Here is a 23,584-nt window from a genome sequence, read left to right as displayed (position 1 = left end):
ATCAGCCTAAAAGATGTGGTCTGCACAAAAATGTACGGCATCGTTTTTTCCTAATTTCTATGTTTATACTATTTAAAACAACGAATAAAGTGTAGAAAACTATTATATTTCATTAATCTACGATGTTTAAACTTTAACAAAATTTCTGGTTTTGCATTTCTCTATAACTTTTTTTAGAACGGTTTCTTTTGAACGGCAATACTATACAACAATTGAATTTTACAATATCATGTTAAAAAAAAAGTTCCCGTACAGGGTCAAACGACCTTACAGCTCTTTATATCAAGAATTCGATGAAATTAAGATGATTGGTATACATTTAAAAGAACAATTATTTTTTGACGGCAATGCTTTTAATAGTACTTTTGAGTGCTAGATAATGTTTTGGAACCGAAGCCGTACTTAGTCAAATGACCCCCTGGAGTGGGGAAAGAGAGGGGATTGCAACTCTCGATTTTTTCCCCTTGTCCCCATGATTTTTGTACGGCGTTGCGGAATAATGGATTAAAAGCAGTATAGCAATAGTATGACACAGATGCCGTACATGGTCAAATGACCAAATTTACCCCCGGTAACTCTCGGAAATTAAATAAAAATTCCGACTTGGTGGACCAACATTTTTGTACGGCACTGAGCGGTTTCTTATTATTTTTAATGGATCTATCGATGGTTAAGAATGCCGTACAAAAATATATGACCAAAATTTACCGAGTCTACCTGTACTTTTCAATTCTCATCTGCACTCAGTTAGACAGCTTACAAGTGACGGCATAGTGATGAATCTTATTATTTTTTGCTCTTCTTTCGTTCTAGATATGACCCCTGGTGGTTCATTTGACCCATATTTTTTTCATATGCGGGCTTGTAGTCTATCTGTTGGGAAAAATTCAGATATTTCGTTTAATTTTTGGTTGATAAATCTGAATTTTGAGTGAAATTCGTAGCACTCGATGAAGGCTAGAATATTTTTGTCTTCTAATAGTTGAATTTATCTACTTTAAATTAATAAGTTATGCTTAATAATACAAAACAATTGACCATCAAATATAATACACAATACACATACATATAAAATTTAACAAGTATAAATTTCCTTAATTACTTGCAATAAAAACTTATTGCTCAATTAATAATTATACCCCAGCACTTACAAAACAGATTAAACCTAAAATCATCTCCGCTATGACTAACGCAACGCGCAAAGACCTTCAGACGCATTTGAAAGGAAATAACAAATTGCTAACAAAACTGTACTCAAGATTTATCCATCGTCAATGAACAAAGAATAGACTGTATGATCCATAATAATTACCTGCCACAGATAATAAAAGCACTGGCCAGTTAGTAAACGACCTTTTAGAATAGCAAGGTCGGAATTATTAAGTTTTTTTCGATTATAATTATTCATACAAATTGTACTGCATGACGTGTGTTACTTTAACTTTCAAGACTGTAAAACAGCATTATAATTAAAACATTAATTTATATCTCGTGTTTAATGCAAATAATTTAGTTTAAATTGTAACAATTCTAATAGCATCCTGCAGTCCCCGGCTTGCGGCAACAAAGCAAGACGCTACACAGCACACAATCGTTAGCAAACGAGTTTCTAAAATCTAAATCCGTCGACCCATGACCTTGCAACTTCCTTACCCATTACGGCGAACACTAGAACGAATCAGGCACAAATCATTAGCATTTCCCGAGCCCGGTTATCGACCCCGTCTAAAAGTAAAATTACATCCAATCAACCGACACCCACAATATAACTACTAATGTATTTACGATCGGGAACGCTTTAGTGTTCTCTATACACAGATACACTATATAGAAAACACCCACGTGCTCTGACGAAAGTGTAATACATCATAGATACAAACAAAACAGATTGATGGACAGTTCAAGGATATTTTATGAAATTGTATCGTCCGGTTTTGTATTGAGCATATTTGGTGAAATTCGTTCATTTGTTTCTGTTAAAACTATGATTTGTAACCGATACAGCATTGGATTTTAATTGAACTATTTGTTTTCATATTTTATTGGATTAAACGTTTCATTTGCCAATGGGTAGTACAGAATTGTGCATCTAGACAAGAGGAGATAGACGAAATATTGAAAAGTTTTAAATTATTTCAATCGATTCGAAACTATAAACATTAAACATATGTGATTTATAATTAGTTTCCTAAGTAGTCTGCGACTGCGAGTTAACAATCATCAACCACAACAGATTAAAAATAAACTAAACGAGCGCTTTTATCGGCTGGAAAGTGGAAATTTTTGTGTAAATGACTGTAATAATTTTTTAAACTAGAGCGTCGCAATAAATTTAATAGTTACCATAGTAAATCATAGAAAAGCGATAACGCCAGTATTAAACTACATATTTTACGATATAAACTTAGTATATTTTCATGACATAAATTACAGGTTTACATTTAACTTAAGATTCTTCCTAAATTACTTCATCGCAAAGGCCGTATAGTTAACAAGTTATAATAATAATTAAGCACACAAAAGAGCATTATACGCATGACATGTTCGCCATATGAGATGAAAGTCAGCTATTAACTGTAAAATATATCGAGTGAGAGGAGCCTACAGTGCTACTGTCAAGATCTCAAGTCTCGAGCTGACAAGAGTAAACGCAAAGCAATTTCCTTATGAATCCGTCACAAAACACAACGCACGATGATTATCACATATTTAATTCAAACTAAAGGGAAAGTAAGGTCAAAAGAAACACCGGTTGTCTGTATCGATTGAAAAGCCAACGATATCAATAATCCCACGTAATAATTTCGTGAAACGGAAAGTTCGTTGTCACCACGAAATATGTTATGGCTGAATTATTCAACTTTGTGTTAAATATGTAATACGATTTCTAGATTTATTATCAGACTCTTCCAGCGGTTTCACTTGATTATAAACATGGGCGTGAACCGGCTCATACCTTATGGAAAGCAAACTGAACTGTGCATAGATAATTATAGTATAATAACCTAATCGCTAATCAGCCTTGATGGTGCGTTAACATCAATATAGATTTTAAATCTATACGGTATGAAAGAACAGTACAATTAACGTTATTTTAGATTTTAGATGTTGTATTTTTGCGAAACTATTTGATTACATATAAACATTGTTGAAAACCAATTCAACAATTACTATAATTTCAAGCCCGCTTCCGCATATCACGTCTTACTCCACTTATATAAGATATGCAAATTTCAATACAGTTACTCAAGGCGCCTGAAGGACATTACCAGTAAATAGGCCGAAAGCACACAACCAACAATTACTTTCATACTATAAAATGTACCCTTAGATTTCGTTCTCCACTGAAACGTGTGGGTGTAAACAACGTTTAAAATCGTCGGGCCGACGGTTTAAGACAAATTGAGTCATTTTATTCACCTCAGCCTGATATACATGTAATTTCAGTGAGAGTAAATTAAAGGCCATTTGACGGTGTATATTTATCAAGATGTAAGTTTGCTAATGTCGGACAGGCTGTTATTAGTGCTCTATAACTTGTTACACGTGACTGTTATACGGCGTTTAAACTGCAATTCTGACTATTTATTCTACCTAAGTGAGCACTTGCACATTTTTCGATAAGGTGACGAAGAATAATGAATTCAGCAACATTTAAACATAAAAAGTTACTTCCCTTTTGCATCGTAGGTCTCTCATCGTATAGCAAATAACAATTTTGATGAAAAGTATAAATAAAATAACAATAAACAAAGCAACAATGTAAACTTTGAACGCGAAAACAGTCCAAGCGGCTATCAATAGAACTGTATTCAAATGGGGCTATTCGTTATATTAAAATCTTTTAGATCGAAGCGTGTTCAAAGGCAAATCTAATAAATCAAATCGAATCCGATCAGATATAGTTTAGCTGGATACAATTGCGGCCACCGGCAATACTTACTATTCAATACGCGGCCACAATACTGCAACTACCTAAGCTTCCTATAATCCTATTCAACCTGAGGCGATCTAAATATCGCATTTATACGGATCTTTTGAGATATCGAATATCAAATTGTTTCTATTAATATTGAGTCGCTCGTTTTGTTTAAATATTTACTTTACAAAATGCAGCTCTTAATCCTTTTGTGCTTTATAAACTCATGATTCTATGTATAATCGAAATGGTATTAATTGTGTCTCACACGTAATTTTTTGAAAATTTAACGCTAATTTGTAGAGATCATAATGTCGATTTGTACTGGATATATTAGAGGTTTTGTTTTAATATGCTAATCACATTATACTCAGTACTTCTATAGTGTTGATAACGATACAATAGTTGGTCTAATTTCACAAAAAATAGCGCTGCAAATGTTACATTTTAAACTTTATTTCTTTAGCACTACAGCCACGATATCTTCTTAAATATAAAGAAGCAATTTAACTTCTTAAAGTTACGTAAAATACAAGCAAAGTTTGTCAAAGCTACACAATTACGTGTAACCATATACACATAGCTATTTGATTTTCTCATAACGTTACAAAGACGGAAGCTTGAGGTCACGAATCACGATTTAGGACCAGCTTCTGACAATCGATTACGTTTGCTTGTTGAGTGATACATTTGAGTTTGAGTATCGATTTATTGAAGGTAAAATTTAGGTGCAATAGAGATACGACTGGCCTCTAGGTTTTTTTAAATATAAAATTGTTATATTGCTCAATACATAATTATGCTTAAATTTTTCCTACTGTTAAATTACTGCCTACCTACTTACTGTTAAATTGACGAAAGATTTCAACAACAAGCATTACTTTTGAAAGAATACAGAAAACAAAAGCTTATTAAAATTTAAAATAACTTTACAGACATCATTAAAAATCCTTTGTGAATAAGCTATTCAAACGACCAACAAAAACCTGTTATAATAAAACAACATAGAAATAAAAAGAATCAGATCAAACTTTTAGATTAGCTTATAGTGAGTCATGTTATTAATTTGCGAATTTAATTCCTTGCCATTGACCCATATTTTTTATTTTTTTAATTATATATGTTTTATTTATTTTCAAACCAATAAATTAGAAGTAGACACCTATTAGACCATACAAGCTGTAAATTAGCATATTATAGTATCTTGTTTGACCGCTGTATGTAAATTATATGTTAATATATCTATCTCTTCTACATATTATAAGCAGATATATTATTTTAATGACATGTATGAGTAATAAATTGTGTTGTTATTTCTGTTAGCGAGTAGATAATTTTAATTGATACTCCTTACGTTAATATCTTCATATTTTATACCTATTTCATCAATTTAAGAGAAATGTTCCGGTCTGATATTCTTCAGTTGTGATCCAGGAGATCCAGGAAATTTATTTAAAATTATTTTCAATTCCGATACCTCTTGTTGTATTTATGCCTATTACAATAGGGGGCTTAACTAATTTCTAAAATATTCCGTTCTGATCTACCTAGTAGAAGTTGCCTTTGTTATTTACATAAGGACTATAGGGAGTCAATAACATTCGATAGGGTGATCGATAGGTACCCACCTTCTTTTATAAACAAATGTTATTTTTCCCATGGCCTACTGGTTTCAATAACGGGTCGAGCGCACGTGTTTTCCACAGATTAAACATTATCTCTACAAACAATATCATCGCACTGGCCCTTCGTTAATATTCCGCGATGTCGCCAGACCGCTTTTCATTCAACATCTCTTAGACTAAACGAAGCTTAATTGTCAAACAGAGCACGTATGTTAATTGTAAACATCTATTATTAAACAATTATATTGACCGACCCGCGAAGGCGCAAAAAAAACCGAAATTTACTTATTAATAATTTATTGTAAAAAAATTACATGATAAATTATTCCTAACTTAAACTATGTCCCTCCCGTTCAATGTTGGAACAAAGAGTGCTCGTCGTCCACGGCGGAGCAGCTACAGCGTCGCGGTGGCGATGATTGCCGCAACACTCTCTGGAATCGCAGGTGTGCGCGATGTCGCAATTGCTAACAGGTGCAAGTCCTTCTTGGGTGGTCCCATGCATCCTCTAATGGTTAAGGCGTGTATACACAGTACATAACACCTCCCTCCTGAAGTTCAGCGATTATTGGCGGGCAAGGCTCGTTAATATCGCTGAAATTTCACACTCCGCCGATTGATGTTCTATTTCTTCTCTTTGATTACCATGAACACTCGTAGTAATAGGCTTTGATGTACGCACTCTCCGTACGACGTACCATGTCACTAGGGCAATTGCACTCGTTATTAATATAACATATATCGGTATGATGGAAGGCTGCATATAGAGAATCTCGTATCCGTTGTTGGTACTGATAGGCATTTCCATTGATATAGCTCTGTTACTAGCGTGTAATTTATCCAAATTTATCGAATTCAACTTCAGAACTTCTTCATCTGTATTATATTGGCTGGAATCTGGCAGGTTTGCAATTTTCATTATCTGTCCTTTGATATGATCTTCTCGATTGACTATCTTGAAAGCCTCCGTTTGAAGAATGCAGTTTTTGGGTATTGTGGCTAAGTAGCTTCCTTTAATGACGTCATATTGATCTTGCGAGCATGATAGGTGAATTTTTGATGGCTTGGGGAAACTGATGACGTAGTGGGCGTCGTCTAATTTTTCTAGTGCGGGTGCTCCGAGTTCCACAGGTGTGAAGAGACAGGATGCGACGACTCGTTGCGTGGTAATAAGGTGATACACGCAGTCATTTTTGGATCGATGATGGTTCAGCTTGTCCTCACATAGATACGCTAGGCCAGACTTCGGGCATTCTGCCTCCATGTACATAAAATCCTCGTCGTGAATTGCCACAAAAGGATAGGGTGGAATTAGGACTTTACTATCTTTATTAGGAACTATGGATAATTTAAATAATTCAAAGGTAGCAGGAAGGACAACCGGGAACATAAAAACTATAACTATATTTCTATTACTATAATAATAGCCTAGTTTAACTAAATCAAAATATTCTCTATAATTAACTTGAGGGATTTGATCTTTGCCATAAAATTTGTTTAACTTATTTAACATTTCTTTTAGTGAATTTGAATTGAACATAAGATGATGCGTACTTTTCGCACGAATAAAACCTAATAAATTTTCTAATCTATGTAATTCCTCAGATATATCATCAATGTTATCTGATAAAATTGCTACGCGTTGAATTAAATCGATGTATATAGTAATGTTTAAATTATTTTCCTTTAAATCATTTATAGCTATTTCAATTTTTTCCTGATTTTTAATTAAGTTGTTTAAAATATCAGATTGTTGGTTTATCCAATCTTTACTGAGGCTTATATGATTATTCATTTCTGTGACCAATCTATTTTCATTATTGTGTAATAATTTAATTGCGGTATCATATTTAATTGCATCCGTATAGTCTAGGTTACCAGAAATACTTTTTATTACTGAACCTAAACCATCTATGAGACCTCTCTTTTTGCGATTGGGTTCAAAAGTTTCTAACTGATTTGATAATTTAATAATCTTATAATGCAGGTGTTCGATATGTGAATTATAAAGCGAAAATAATCTATCGTGCAAATTAGGTGTTAATGAATTTAATTGATCCTTTACTATGGTTATACTATCGCGAATATCTTTTAAATTAATAATTTGCAAAAATGAATGATAATGAGTGACAATTCTTGCAGTTCCAATATTAAATGGTAGTATACCGGGTCCATCATCCAAGCTACTCAGGGTGGGATCCTCCGCTTGAATCAGGCACAGGATCAGAGGAAGGATTCTGTAACAATTTAGGTACCCTCTTAAACCTAAATTTAGCAACAGCGCCATATTTCTTCTTAGTAAAGATATGAATAGGTAAATCAGCCGGTACATCTGTTATAGGGATATCTAGAATTGGGTTCTCCGCGTCAGTATGAACTGTGACGGTGTCGGAATTTGCTTTAAGAGTATCTGATTTCGAATGTGCAGTAATCTTAATTGAATTGGAATGAACAGTAATTGTATCTGAACTTCTTTTTATTAATGAAGGTGTTGTCTCTGTTGGATTAACCGCTAAAGAATCTGTTTCCTCATTATTAATTTGAATTCGCGATAAAGCATCGGCGTTACAATTTTGTTTTCCCTGCTTATAAATTACGGTGTAATCGTATTCGCTAAGTTTGAGCCTCCAACGTGTGAGACGGGAATTAGGTTCCTTTAAATTCATGACCCATTGAAGGGGTCTATGATCAGTTATAATTTTAAACTTACGGCCAAAAAGGTAAGGGCGGAAATACTTCGTTGCCCAGACAATTGCTAATAGCTCCTTCTCAATCGTGCTATAATTAATTTCGCTACTATTAAGTGTACGTGAAGCGTACGCAATTGGTTTATCGGAACCAACGGGGCCTTGAGAGAGCACAGCACCGATAGCTAAATTTGACGCGTCAGTCGTAAGAATAAATTCTTTATTGAAATCAGGATACTGAAGAATTGGATCGTTCATTAATAATGTTTTACACCTATTGAAACATTCAATGTAATCTTTAGAAAATGTTATCTTTGAACCTTTTTTTAAGCATTGTGTCATGGGTTTCGTGATTTTAGCGAAATCTGGTATGAATTTCCTATAATAACCTAATAGACCTAGAAATCGTTTAATGTCGGTTGGAGTTTTCGGAAGAGGATACTTTTGGATGGCAGATATCTTATCTGGGTTAGGCTTTATCCCATCTTTGCTAATAATGTGACCTAGATACGCGGTTTCAAGTTTAAGAAATTCCGATTTATCCATCTGTATTTTAAAGTTGGATTCACGCAATCTCTGAAACACTTTCCCAAGATTAACGATATGCTCCTGTAAAGAAGTGCTAAACACTATTATTTCATCCAGGTAGACTACACAAATAGAATTTTGCAATTCTCTCAGTACATTATCCATAACTCTTTGAAAAGTAGACGGACTGTTCTTTAGACCCATGGGCATTCTTAAGAATTCAAAATGACCATGTTCTACACTAAAAGCAGTTTTTGGAATGTCAGCCGGGTTCATTTCCACTTGATAAAACCCACTTGCTAAATCTAGCGTTGTGAAGTATTGACAGTTACCCAATTTACGTAAGACATCTGTAATATTAGGAATCGGATATTTTTCATCCAAAGTTTTCTCATTTAACTTTCTAAAATCAACAACTAAACGCCATTTAACTTTACCGGATGCATCTGCCTTTTTAGGTACTACCCAAATAGGAGAGCTCCATGCTGAATCTGATGGTCTAATAATACCCTGTTCTAACATCTTACTTATCTGATTTTGTACTTCCTGCCTATGAATAAATGGATAGCGATAACTTTTCGTATAAACCGGTATTTCATCCTTAGTTCTAATAGAATGCTTAATTTTATTCGTAAATGTTAAGTTTTCTCCTTCTATATAAAATACATCCGCATACTGTGTACATAATGACTCTAAATTTAAACGTTCCTCATTATTTAAGTGATCAGTACGCAAGCGAGATAATACCTGTTTCACACGGTCGGACGAACGTTTGGTGCGCGTGCACTCGTTATTATAAACCTCGGCACATACCGGTCGATCCATTGAAAAAATTACGTCATTACGGGTTGGATTAGAAATTTCGACGATAGCGCGATTGCTTTTCGCCTTCGTTAAACATTCAGAAATATGACAATTACATATAATTTGTTCCGGTATAATAGCGTCTCCATTCTCAACATCTACGGGTAATCTAACTAATTTACTACTTCCTGCGGGTATGACGTCCTCATAAAGATTAGCGTTCCGTGAGTCATATACTAATAACTGATTCGTAGCGTTGCATGTATTTAAAGTTTTAGTTTTATAATTAATGGATGCTTCCCATTTATCTAACAAATCTGAACCTATTAAGCCGTCGAAATAATTGTGAAATTTATAAACGAAAAATGTGATATCGTCAGGGTCATTAAATTCAGGAAAACTAGGTAATGTTATAGAATACTTATTACGTGTTACAGCATGAACATTACTTACTTCAAAGGGATCATAATTAAGAGTAACGTCCGGAAAATATCTCTGTACTGCATCGGGGCTAAGAAAAGATTGGTTAGCTCCAGTATCAATTAACAATTTAAGTGGAGGATTATGAATTTGAATATAAGGAAGTTGACGTTGCGTGTGTAGATTTAATTCTATTTTGGTTTTTCTAATTTTTGGTGGATTCGGGAAATCCTGATCGTGTTCTGAACGTACGTCACACGTTTCATCAAAATTTTCAGGTGCGTCTATCTGTTCGTAATGTACATAAGGTTCATATTCCGTACAGTAATATTCATAATTATAATAGTCATCTTCATAAGGATATAAATCGGTACAGTAATAATCTTCGTCATCTATATATTCATTATGATTCATCTCCCTAGTCTTAAAATAATTACTCGGGGGTGGATTGCCAAATTTTGACCAATCATGAGCGCGTGCAAAAGGTGTCGGTGGTAAAGTCTTTGTCACGTAATGGCTAACGCCACTCATAGGATGCGGTTTCGGTTGCGCGGGATGTTTGGGCTGTAATCTGAACGTATTGCTCTGCGGGTTATAGTTAGGGGGTGCAGCGCGGAAAATTTGCATAGTACGAGTTGGACGTGCTGGTCCTTGCGGTTGATTAAAATTTCGATTAAAATTTGGTGGCTTAAATTGCGGTCTAAACGAATGTATAGGCTGTAGTTTAGAAGATATAGGTTCACTAAAATCATTATGTCTATAAAACGGTTCATGCGAGTACGGCATTCTAAAAGGTACGTGGGGTTTCCTATCAAAAGTTTCATTACGTTGTTGAAGGTATAAAGTGCTTTGTTCTTCATTAACGTATTCTAATGCCTTTTCAATGGTTGCGGGGCGCATGCAACGTATGCGTGAGCCTAACGGATCTCTTAAACCACGTAGGAAAGCCTGTAGTGTTAATTTTTGATACAGGTCCCTTTTTGCCTCACGAGTAGTAACGACTGTTTCATGTAATGCTATATACGTCATTATGGTACTAAAAAGATGCTGACATCTTTCATAGAACTCTTGAGGAGAGCTACGACCTTGCGTTAATAAGGCTAAATCGTTATAAAGGGCGGTCTCATCTCTATGGTCAGAAAAGTTATTAACTAATACGCTTCTAATACCGTGCCAAGTAGTAGGTATACCATTTGCATTAATAACTCGGGCTGCGGGCCCAGTAACTTTATTTAAAATACCATTACATAACGCGGCAGTTTTTAAAGTATTTCCGGGATCTTTATCTATAAATTCCTCAGCTAATTGGTCACTTAAATGTATAAATCTTGTTAAAACGTTAACATTACCATCGAATTCTGGCAAAAGTCTAAGCGCATTAAAAATTTTATCCAAATCTGACATTTTAAATATCTGTATTACCTATATAAAATGTATTAAATTTAATTAAATTTATTTACTTCGTTAAACTAATATAAAAAATTAATAATCTTTACCTAATATATTTGAATTATAAAATGAATTAATTAGTAAAATTCGAAAATTAATCAATTCGTGATTAATTGATATTTAAATTTATAAGCTTTTATCAACCTAATATCTATATATTTGAATTTTACAAATTGATTTTGTAAAATTCTACAATTAATTCTCGATGAATTAATATATTTTAAGCCTACGCACTACAGTTCCTCGGTTCCCGTGAATGGGTAATCTAGGAAAACTTACAATCTAGGAGTGGCAAGTCACTAAGAGAATTAGTGTACTTACAGGATTTTCATTTCGGCCTTTCCTGCAGTATCAATGTTTGGATACCCTTCGCGTTGCGGCGGCCAACGGTGTAGGTTCTGGATCCCCGTCGTCGTCCCTCCGATGGAATAGCGATACTCGATGCTTGTAGTTTCGCGTTCCGAGAGACGGCTCTCAAGGATTATCCTACCGGCTGCGCCAATTATATTGACCGACCCGCGAAGGCGCAAAAAAAACCGAAATTTACTTATTAATAATTTATTGTAAAAAAATTACATGATAAATTATTCCTAACTTAAACTATGTCCCTCCCGTTCAATGTTGGAACAAAGAGTGCTCGTCGTCCACGGCGGAGCAGCTACAGCGTCGCGGTGGCGATGATTGCCGCAACACTCTCTGGAATCGCAGGTGTGCGCGATGTCGCAATTGCTAACAGGTGCAAGTCCTTCTTGGGTGGTCCCATGCATCCTCTAATGGTTAAGGCGTGTATACACAGTACATAACAAAACTGTAAATAGATTCATGTTTGTATACAAACTTTTGTATGTAAAACGTCCAAATTAGAAATTTGTATTCTTCTCGTCAAGAATGACTAGTGATTTTCTCTGGCAAAAGAAACATACAACTTTAAATGTAGGTATTTTAGGATGCCAATTGTATTCATTACCTAAGTATGTTTTTTACTTATTGTAGCAGTCAAATGGTTAGATTATACGTAACAAAAGCCAATTGAGATATTAGTTAAATTGCCAGAACAAATTTATATGAATTGAACCCCGCTAATTCACAACAGACAACATACAAGATCTAATTGAAAATTATTTGTATGACACACAACACTGCGTTCTATTACATCACACGCAAAATTAGGTTATTTTAATATGAACTTGAATTTTGATACATTCAGTGCTATGTATTTGAAAATTATTTTACAATGTTTCAAAAATTTTAAGGTGTATTACGACTCATAAACTTTAAATAAAAGATAATTTATTAGCATGGAAAATCCTTAGGTTCTGTGTTCTATTTCGAATCAGACGTTTTGTTATACCATTGTTTTGTGGCCGATTGAAAAAAGTGTCATCATAATTGAACGGTTACCTTCACATTTCACATAACCAGGCTTTATCACATGTACACGATATTCATAAGATAAATAACTATGACATAGAGTACCTCAAAACGAATCCTCAAAGTGACAACTCCGATAAACTATGAGAAAAAACACAGATAAGGCGCGAGATAAAATATTGACGAGCGGTCAATAAACCTATGTAATGCGATAATGTGGCGGGAATATAAATAGAGCCTGCGAATTAAGGCCAAGTGCATTACGAGGAGAAAACAGCGTTTGTTGATTATTATTGAAAACCGTAGCTCTGGGAGGAAGACAATTTCTACCACCTTAATCATTGGAGATTGTATTACAATGACATGAAGCATATTTGCCATTTATTTCTAATTAGTTGCGACGATGCTGATATACGGTAGACATTTATGTCCCCTTTCATATTCCACTATAATTATTTTCTGACTGAAAGAGCATACAAAATGGACAAAGTAACTTTTTCTAGGAATATCAAAAATTTTAAGCATCTTTGATCTTCGTTTGTTACAACTTATGTACCCAACGTATAAACATACGTCACAAAAAAATATTTACAGAAATTCTACACAATAACGTATTAAAATCGCCAGCGCCACGATATTATAAAAAAAAAAAACACTATACGCAACCCGTTCATCAAATTAGAGAGACGAAGGATCAGCGACATAATCTCTGAGAAGACATCGCGTCCGTCCGCCGCCCTTAATCCATAATCCATCAAAGACGCACGTCGCTTACGATTTACCATATCTCTCGATGTATGTCGTAAGAGCCATTTCAGACTAGCGTATTTTTCGACGCGGATACGGTCGTTTCAGCGCGCTTTACACTCGCGCCTCATAACGCGCTTCAAGAAACTGGACTCACGTAAACGGGCATATACATATATGTATATTGTATAGAGCTCGAACCTATGGTGTGGTGTCTTATACGGATCAATCAAAATGGATTATACGAGCTAAGAAGCGCGTCAACGTTCGTACGAGCAGAGCGTGTGACAAGAAACGCGCCTACATGCGCTTCCAACTTCATACGCGCGTATAAAACGCCAGTCTGAAACCGCTCTAACTTTCACATAACTCATTGTCAGTCAATAATTAAGGGCATGAGCGGAGAACACAAGAAATATGAGCAGTGAAAATTACAGTGTGTAACTGAGATTTAAAACACCGTGACCCTCGCGACTCGTGTGTTACTAATCAGCATTGAATAGCGGCTTGATAAATGTTTTAATTAATCATTACTTACAGCTGTTGCAACAGTGTACCTTCGAACATGCTGTGTACATGTTATCTGATTTCTAATCTAATTAATATATAATCAAAATTATGTCGACTTGTAAATCGTAATGATTATCGTGCGTTCATTATTCATATGAAGACAGCTGTTTATATTTTTTGTTATTAGTATGTTAGTAGGCAGTGTAGTCAGTTTATAAACTTCCGAGATTTTACACAACAATAACAATTATGAAAATCATTTGCACTGCTTTGCACAAACAAAAAACAGGTCAATTGCAATCATTAGTCATCGCTAATCCTAAAAGCGAAGCTAGACTGTAACACAGTTACATTAGACTGTCCTGTGAGACTGTCTATAGTCTGAGGTGGTCCAAGCTTAAGGATACATTTAATCTTATCTTGCTGGATTTATTTGAGAGCACGTGACGTCATAATCAACATACGAAGTACGTAAGTTAAATTATACATTGGAAAGTGGTTGCATTCATTTTCTCTTATCTTAAAATCTTTGATTCTGTATTGGGTTCCAAATATTTTAAAGAAAGTTGAAATTCTTCGGAACGCATAATTTCACTGTTCTAGTATAATAAGCAAAGTCATTTGTTCAATATTTACAAGTAATATTTGAAAAGGAAGTGTTGTTTATTTTTTAATGTTACTACGAACGCTCTTTTGTTTTAATAATTATTTTTGTTCGAGTTGCTCGGAAGAAATCGCTCACGAGCGATAAAGCCGCTCTTTGTACATCACTATTTTACGAAGCTATCTCAACATGTAAAAAACTATATTTCTATGTACGAACAATAAAGAGCATTCATTCATTCAATTTTGAATCTTGATATAACCTTACAATGAATATCCCAGTAAATATACAAAATAAATTTCCTTCGATCCATCGTATATCATAGAACATAGCAACACGAAGATCAGTGTCACGTCTTTGTACACAAAAGAGAAAGTAACAAATAACAAGAGTGAAGTAGAATTTTGAATGATTTAGGGCCACGCAGCATCAGTTGCACGAGTAGGTTAATCGACGCAAATTGTACTGCCAACCCGTTACGGAGATGTTCTCGAAAACGTTTACAATCATATGAAATAGATACTTATGATATAGCAACTTTCTTTATAAGGCTTTAATGAAAGGTAACTTCAAGGTTCAACAGTCACAACATTAGTTAAAAAATAATAGTAGTAGGGTAATAGTGACCTAGGCTGATGTTTTCGTAGGATACAATTTAGATTTATTTGCAAATTGCAAAAGGATATAATATATAGACAATCAAGAAAAGGCTTTAACAAATTCTTAGTAATTTGAATATTGTGTATCATTTGTAAATTGTAACATATATGTATAATACATAATTTAACAAATGTCCTCTATACGTGCAAAAAACAGGAATACTGATGTTAGGAAATTTCCGATTAACACGTCTTATATTACAATCAAAATATCCATAAAATATATATATGAATATCACGAGATACTCGGCCAAGGCGAAAGCGCGAGCACGCAACGCAACCCGGAAGTCTTATTATATTTATTTACAAACAAAAAAAACTCGCGCGAAAACAACTCAATTAAACAATTTTAATCATCACACAATCGAGGATTTCTAGAAAAACTAAAAACGTTAATTAGGAACACTTTTAATGCAAGAGTATTGTAAGTGCAATTTTTAGAAAAATACACAAAAAATGGTTACAAAACTTTTGTTAAAATTGGTGTCCGTGTGACCACTGCTTTTAGGTCACATAGCTGTCTGTTTTACTTTTAAGGTTTTATTTTCCTATTTCTCATTACGCCTATACCTTCCATTTTGTTCTATTATTGAATATTTATATCACAGAACAGTTATTTCATTTTGCACTATGAAAGTAATAAAGCTGGCTACTCACGTAGGTACCTGCCTCAAAGGCAATATTGGAACAATCTCGGTTGGAGCAATTTCAGCTGTTCTCTAAATTGCCCCTGCTTGCCTACACACATCACAATTAAGGAGCCACTTAAGGGTCCAATCCTAAAATTGCCCCTGCTGTAGGTACGTGAGTAGCCGGTTTAACATTTCTTCTTTAAAATATTGACTCAAAAGCTATAAGTTGTGCGTGACGAATTCTCTAGAACATTTAATGTCGGCACACAAACAGTACACTATTATAGTTTCCCGGTACAACTATCTGAACGCGAGTTAGTCACTGAGTTGAGTTAGTGACTAGTCTTTATGATTTGCGGGATCGGGTTACTTCATATTAACACAAAACGAATAAATAAAACAGATGATTCGTATATGATTTAATTTACACGGATAGAATTACTTTGTATATTACTATTTAGATAAACGATATAATTAAAATTAGTAGACCGTATAAAGCCTAAAATATTGAATATTTTTGGATATTAGTAAGTACCTAAATTAGCAAGATATGTAAGGGCTTATTTATGAAACCTTAAAACCTATGCGATCGAATCTCTAGTTAAGGGGTGTTGGAAAATGAAGCCCTTGTTTTTCGCCATACTTGAAATGACTCAAATTCAATCACGCAGGATAATCTATAAATATCCATTTTAAATTTTCAATATAGTTATGCTGCATATAAATAAATTAAAAAAGGACTGACTAGTATTCTATATTGTTCTAGTATTCTATTGCAGATGTATTTCAATTATTAATTGAAAACATTTAACGGATTTTCAAACTCGTTTCCTACAAAAGTGTAATGTTCCTCGTAAGCTTAAATTACGTTATGTAAAATTTATCATTCAATTCAACAAATAACTATAATTGTTATAAATTTTAATAACATAAAAAATACAGGGTCATTGTATCTATATTCAATATTCACTATTAATTTACGTATGCCCGAATCCAATTTAAAATTCATCGTGGTACTTTCAACCAGTCAAGAACCCTCTAGAGCACGTGACTGTTTACCCTCATCCCCTAATAGTTAACGGAAATACGATATAAACGTTTACAAAGAAACATAGAGCAGCTTTCGATACAGACTGTTTATTTCATTGTATGCACTATTAACTTTTATTATGTTACTCTACGTATATACAACGTAATCTTAATATATATAAATCTCGTGTCCCAATGTTTGTCCTCAATGGACTCCTAAACCACTTAACCGATGATAATAAAATTCGCACACCATGTGCAGTTCGATCCAACTTGAGAGATAGGATAGTTTAAACATGTAGGTACCACGGGAGAAGCCGGGGCGGACCGCTAGTATTATATAAATTGAATATATTTTTAAATTCAAAACGATTACATATATATTGTATATGTATTATCCCCAGTGTGTAATTACAATAACAAATAATCCTTTAAATATGTGAAAAATGTATGTCACACTTTTACTTTCACATCCTATAAGTTTCACGACACCTATATTTTAATGAGTGGCTTTATAAATCTTAATAATTGCTATAAGAACTTATAAAAATGTGACTGATAAAAATCACTTCAATTATTTAAATTGCGTTTATATTTGCAACGATCAGATGGATTGATTAAATTGCTTCCAAATAAATTACATTTCATTTAATTATTATGACTCACATTTACAAATACATAAGTTGAAATATGAAAGAACTTGAAATTCATTTTTCAATACATAATCTACATTCAATATTTAAAAGTATAAAATGTAACCTCTACATACTACATAGGTACTCTGTGACCACAATACGTATACATAGTCAGCATCCGCCCCACACAAGTCGCGGTTTGTTCTTATGAATTGATAGATTTATATCCTTTTTATTGGGTTATACTTTGTTCCTAGTTAGATTAGTTCAACCGCTTCAAGATTACGACCAAATTTGGAGTTATAAACTGTTTTTAGAGAATTATGATTTTATGTTCCGTGAGTCTCATATAAAAGAAACTCACATAAAAAAGATAAAAATAATATGACGACAAATTAAAGACGTTAAAAGCATTTTACGACGATTAAAGCTTTTAAGGACATCTAGGCGTCTACACGTCATAACAAAACGTACCTACCTCTATATTATGCAACCCAATTACTCTACTCAAAATTTTACCACGACATAAGTCGCCACCAAAAAACAAACAACAACAAAAAAACTGTCACTACTTCCTGCCAATTCCATCAATCATCACGATGCATTTGAAAGTGCTCTAACCGCGAGACGTGGATGCAATTAAACGCGATCAGAATTAAGATATTTGCAATTGTCGTCGTCGAGAGCATCGTGCCACAGCCGTGACATAATGTGTGAAAGTTTGCGGTTTCGTACCTTCGCTATTATCGCCAATCGTCAATTATTCGACATACGTCAATAATTATGATGTGGGAATATTGTTACGATTCGTAATTCGTGTTTTTTGTGGTGTGTCTAGAGACAGGGACATTGCAGACGTAACTTCCATCCCAAATGTTGAGTTTTATTCGTGTGCATGATAATTCATGACCACAAATATTGTCATATTAATTGAGATGATAGTTGAGCGAAGGTGTCGTGATCACGGTCGAGCATTGATAAGAAAATTCAACTTTACATTTCGCAAACTATTATCACACTATAGAAGGCAAATAGAATACAATCCAACGTGCTGTTTCTCTGAAGGAATAAAATGAACAGCCACCAAAAAATCTCCTAGCAAACTATGATGAAACTTGACTTCCTACACCTAGTTAAAAAACCTTACCAATTTCAAAACATCTAACACACAATTACCAACTACGTTCAATGTTCCTACGATCCGATCGTAAAACCCGGCCCACTAATTTAAAAGCAAATGGCCTGTAATTGAATCGAGATAATATCGATTGCCGAAATTGCCATCACACAAGCCAAGGACCATTGTACCAGCATCTGTCCGTGGGTAATGCCTAGCAGATGGACAAACAATGTATTACGAAGGGGACTAATAATATCTAATGACATACAGCGGAAGCTATTGACTCTTAATAATAATGGGCTATCGAAAATGGTCGAGATTTGTTTGTTTACTGAAAATTAGAATGTTCCTAACTTCTATGAGATAACTAACGTCTATAATACGAAGGACGTATGTACAATTTAAGGTCGCTAACCTTTGGAGGAAAAATATACTAATAATACTTCGATATAATGCAAAATGTTTGAGTTTACAAATTCGTCAACTGAAAAACTTTCCTTTGCAAATTATACAATAAATCCATCATAAATAATATTAAATTTCAATCAATATTTAGTTCACGCATAATTACGGTTATAAATCTATCGGAACTCGTTAAAGAATCAATAACAATAAAGTTTAGTTTGCGGCGCCATAAAATCGAAAGAAATACAGAGAAAGGCCAGAATAATAAATCGTTTTGTGTAATTGAAAAAAATAAGCAGAATTAATTAACAAGCTAGTTAATAAAGCCTTGAAGTAACAGATTAGAAAATGTCATCTATCTAACGGTTAATATTTAATCAATATATTGTGTGAGTTTTTTTTTCTGTATAGTTAAACAGTTGATGTACTATATCTTTAAATACGATTTACGATCGTCGATCCATATAAATTAAACAAAAATTATATTATTATCTATGATGATATTATACTTATTTACGATACATTTTCTTGGCTACACATTATGTCTATCAGAAAATTCGATCGATCTCTCCATTACTTCCCATGGCCATATACCATCAAACTTCCGCGATACCCAAAAAGTTTTAATATAATTTTAAACTATATGCCTAGATTCGTGTTAAAGGCTTAAGGTCCGGTCAGGTCGAGTTTGAGGTCGGTTCAGTAGACCGTGACAACCTTGTCTATTATTTCAATTTGAATGGGTTTTAACATTTTCGCTCTTTTCCGATTTTGCTGTGTCAATCAATAACTTTTCCAATCGATTTAATGATTGGGTAAATTTATAGATTTTTTTAATGGTCTAGCGTTAAGTGAAAACGAATGTAACCTAATTTAATTGTATACAAAAGTTTTTAGTAAGTTATGGCTAACTTCAATAGATGAGCTATTGGCTCAAAAGCTTAAAAGTTTTAAACTTTAGACGCGATACTCAATAATATTTTTATTTAATATGTTGTACATCCACTCATATGTAATAATTATATCTACTAATTTAATTATCCGGATGTTAAAATACGAATAAAAACGCGAAGGGTTCCCTTTTTAGTTTAATAGGGGATTTGTTTTCATTCATCATAATGTTTTTTGTTATTAATCATCATCCTCCCTCACCAACAGTGTAAATATCGATGATTTGCAATTCTGGGATGATTAATATTATTTAACAAAAAAAGGTAGCCGTTAAGACATGTACTATCTAAATAATTAAAAACTTGAACGCACAAATGTACATGCATCGTAAACTTATTTTTTTTTAAAGATTTCTGGCCTGTAGTAAACTTATAAACCTTACCATAAACAGCATAGAAAAATTTATACACTACAGTAAATAGATGAACTTTCCATACCTGAAACAATTAAACAAAAAATTAATAAGATTTATATTCCACTACATACGCCGAAGATTCATAAATATAATTTGGAAAATCCAAAAGTGCACGCCTCATAATTTTTTTTTAATAAATATTTATTAATTATTATTTTTGTTTATTTAATAACAATTAAACCACATCGAATCAGACCCTGAAAAATGAAAGGGTTCTATTCCTGAGCATACTCAAGCGTAAGAGAAAAAAAAAGACTCGATTAGTAAAGTATTTCGGTCGCTATCGTGTTAACAAGAAAAAGGATCCGCACATACAGACACACGGACGTCCAAGACAGAACTTTTTTAAACTGTTTTTTAACTAGTTTAAATAACAAAAATGACATCAAAAATATCATGAACGTTAAAAATAGTGTTTTTTCTTAATATGTGTGTGTATGTATTATCTTACAAGTGCAATGTATGATACATAAAGACATTTTAAGTTTGAAAAATCAGATGTTTTGCGCGAAGTGACAGTAGTACCCACCTCAACGCTTCGCTTATGAGGCGTGCAATACGATAAAAAGTCACGCACACCAAGTCCATGACGTAAGCCTAATCTTAGCAAAAATAAACTACCCGCAAAAAAACTGCCTTGTCTTTTATAATACTCATATACTGTACTGTTACTTCCAATTATTTATAATAGATTAGTCCACTATCCTTTGAAAGTATATGGTGAAAAAATAACCAGCTTCGGCCATTGTTTTTATGGTGGCACGATAAAAATTAGATTTATGACTAGCATAAATAGATTATTAGGAAAAAATACCACACCTGCGACCATGTGGTCTATTTAATCGGTATTTTTTGCTTCACGAAACAGAGATTAGTTTCATTTAAAAGTAATGTAGAAATATACCTATATTAAATTTTGTGTATTGATTATTGAATCAATATAACAATAAGGTGGTATAAATACGATGTATGAAAGGTTAACACGTCCGTTGCTTGATAACGATACCTAAAGCCCTATGCCTATATATTGAAAGTTGAAACAATATAAAACTGTAAGAGCATTTACTAAATATATGTTTACTAACGTATACAATAATTATAGAATCACGAACAAACTATAAAAAAACTTATACATCTATTATTTGAGTATATTAAACATAATAAAAAAGACAATAAAAACATTTGCCCTTAAGACAAAACCTCCATCTAGAACCTACCAACCTATAAAAAGTAATACCTCGCATAATATTTAGTTACTCGTGTTAAATGAACTTGAATATATTGAATTTCTCAACAAAAAATATATGTTTTCGCACAAAACCCGTTTCAGGTATGCGTGCACTTTCACAAGTCATTCGATAACTTATAGATAAATAATTACTCTTCAAATAATAATAATAATATCTTTGCATCTAACGAATGTGACATGTCGCGACTCGCGGTGGTACGTACACTATCACATACATTTTGTACGTTATATAATGACAAAAGACAAGATGTACGACGATAAACACTCGAATATAATTAGATTCCGTGTACGATAAAAGTTAAAAAATTGCCTTTAATTGTATGACGCATTGGAAGAGAAAACCGTATGAGCATATTGCGCGCGAGTATTGTGAAATTTATAACATATAGTAAGTAGATATATTTATAATAACTTAGAGATACATTGGTACATTTTTGTTTCATTCATTGTTGGTATTGTATTTTTCATATAGCTGGTTCGATTTATTATTATTAAAATAGAAAGAATTTTACTTTTGGCTCTCAATTTGATGGGACATATCCATAGTAGAAAACATGTAAAAATACTGAAATACATGTTGAAAATGTATCTTGTGCGCGATCTTTTCTAGCCTTAAATCAAACTTGAGATATCATTTAGTCAATTAAATTTTAATTAATTCAAAATTCGCACTTTCAGTTCAAATTTCACACTTTCCTTCTTGCATTTTAAATTTTATCATGTTCAACTAGCAAAAAAAAAAATTATAACGATTAATTACATATCGATGACTTTCCGATTAATCGATCCGGTACAGAAATGTATGTCTCTGTGTATGTAGGGAACAAAAAACTAGTCACCCATAACTTCACCTTGCTCCGTCTACCATAACTTTCTAGCTTCATAGCTTGAGAAAAAAAAATCACGTTTACTACTTGTAAATTGTTGAGATTATTCCCATGTACTGAATATTAACTCTTTGTTTACAATTCGCGGAAACATTGTTGGCATTACCTACATTAAATTAAACGAAACAATAAATTTACATAATTTTGCAATAATATGTTTATTGCAGTTCAAATAACTGTCAACTTATATCGCATTTAAAGGTAAAATTACAATGTTTATATTCTTATCTAAAATATTATAATAAGGCGCGGCATAAGTTTAAACGCAAAAATAATTTTAGCGGAAGCTTTTTTCGTAAACCACTCGTTTGTTGGGTCAACATAAAATGATATATTTTGTTCAAAAAGACTTTTTATTACAAAATATTTTTTGATATTTAAAACGAATAATGTTATAAGTGATATACCCTATCGATTATAACTGTGTGCATACTTTAGTTTTTCAGGTAGGTATTTTTTACCATTTAATGTATTATGTATGTAATGAATTATAGCCATACTTTAACACATAACGCAACACTAGTTTCTTATATAAAATCGAGGTCTAAAGTACATAGCCAAAAACCTGTCAATATTGGAGCTTTTGAAAAAAAAACCGCGTCTGTTGCAATAATCAAGCCGGAAGCACGATTTAACGATCTACAATAAAACAACGCACACGTGAAAGCTATCCTTAATTTGTTATATAAAAACACTTAAACAGAATCATTGGTAGCCGACCGCAAGCTATCATTAGTATATTATTTTAATTTTTACGAGTGCGCCGAGATAATAACTCGAATAACTATTGTGAAACGAAACGTTTTACATTGTTGTGATTTAAACGAATGTGTCGTTACGGCATACAATATTTTCCTGTGTGATAATGACTGTGACTGAGAACGGTCGCAGTGCATAAGAATTCAGAATCCATTGCTATTGTGAATATTTTTGTAGAT

General features: G+C 33.3%; 2 protein-coding genes across 3 annotated transcripts in view; both read right to left on the bottom strand.

The window, feature by feature from the left end:
* klar (klarsicht) overlaps window positions 1–23,584 on the bottom strand; it is a 245,474-nt gene that overhangs the window by 60,378 nt on the left and 161,512 nt on the right. The gene's annotated exons all lie outside the window — the stretch shown is intronic.
* On the bottom strand, window positions 6,110–12,202 carry LOC149899744 (uncharacterized). Its single transcript, XM_090114008.1, has 2 exons — window positions 11,754–12,202; window positions 6,110–7,781 (listed from the first exon to the last, which is right to left on the bottom strand). The coding sequence occupies exons 1-2, from the start codon at window positions 11,762–11,764 to the stop codon at window positions 6,110–6,112; spliced, it is 1,683 nt and encodes a 560-aa protein (XP_089970134.1). The 5' UTR covers window positions 11,765–12,202.

Source organism: Colias eurytheme, chromosome 20 (genome assembly GCF_061535395.1).
Source record: "Colias eurytheme isolate Ceu_HAF_F1 chromosome 20, ilColEury1 Martin Lab GWU primary, whole genome shotgun sequence".
Classification (NCBI taxonomy): Eukaryota; Metazoa; Arthropoda; class Insecta; order Lepidoptera; family Pieridae; genus Colias; species Colias eurytheme.
Note: the sequence above shows the minus strand (reverse complement) of the source record. Positions and strands in the feature narration are given on the sequence as shown.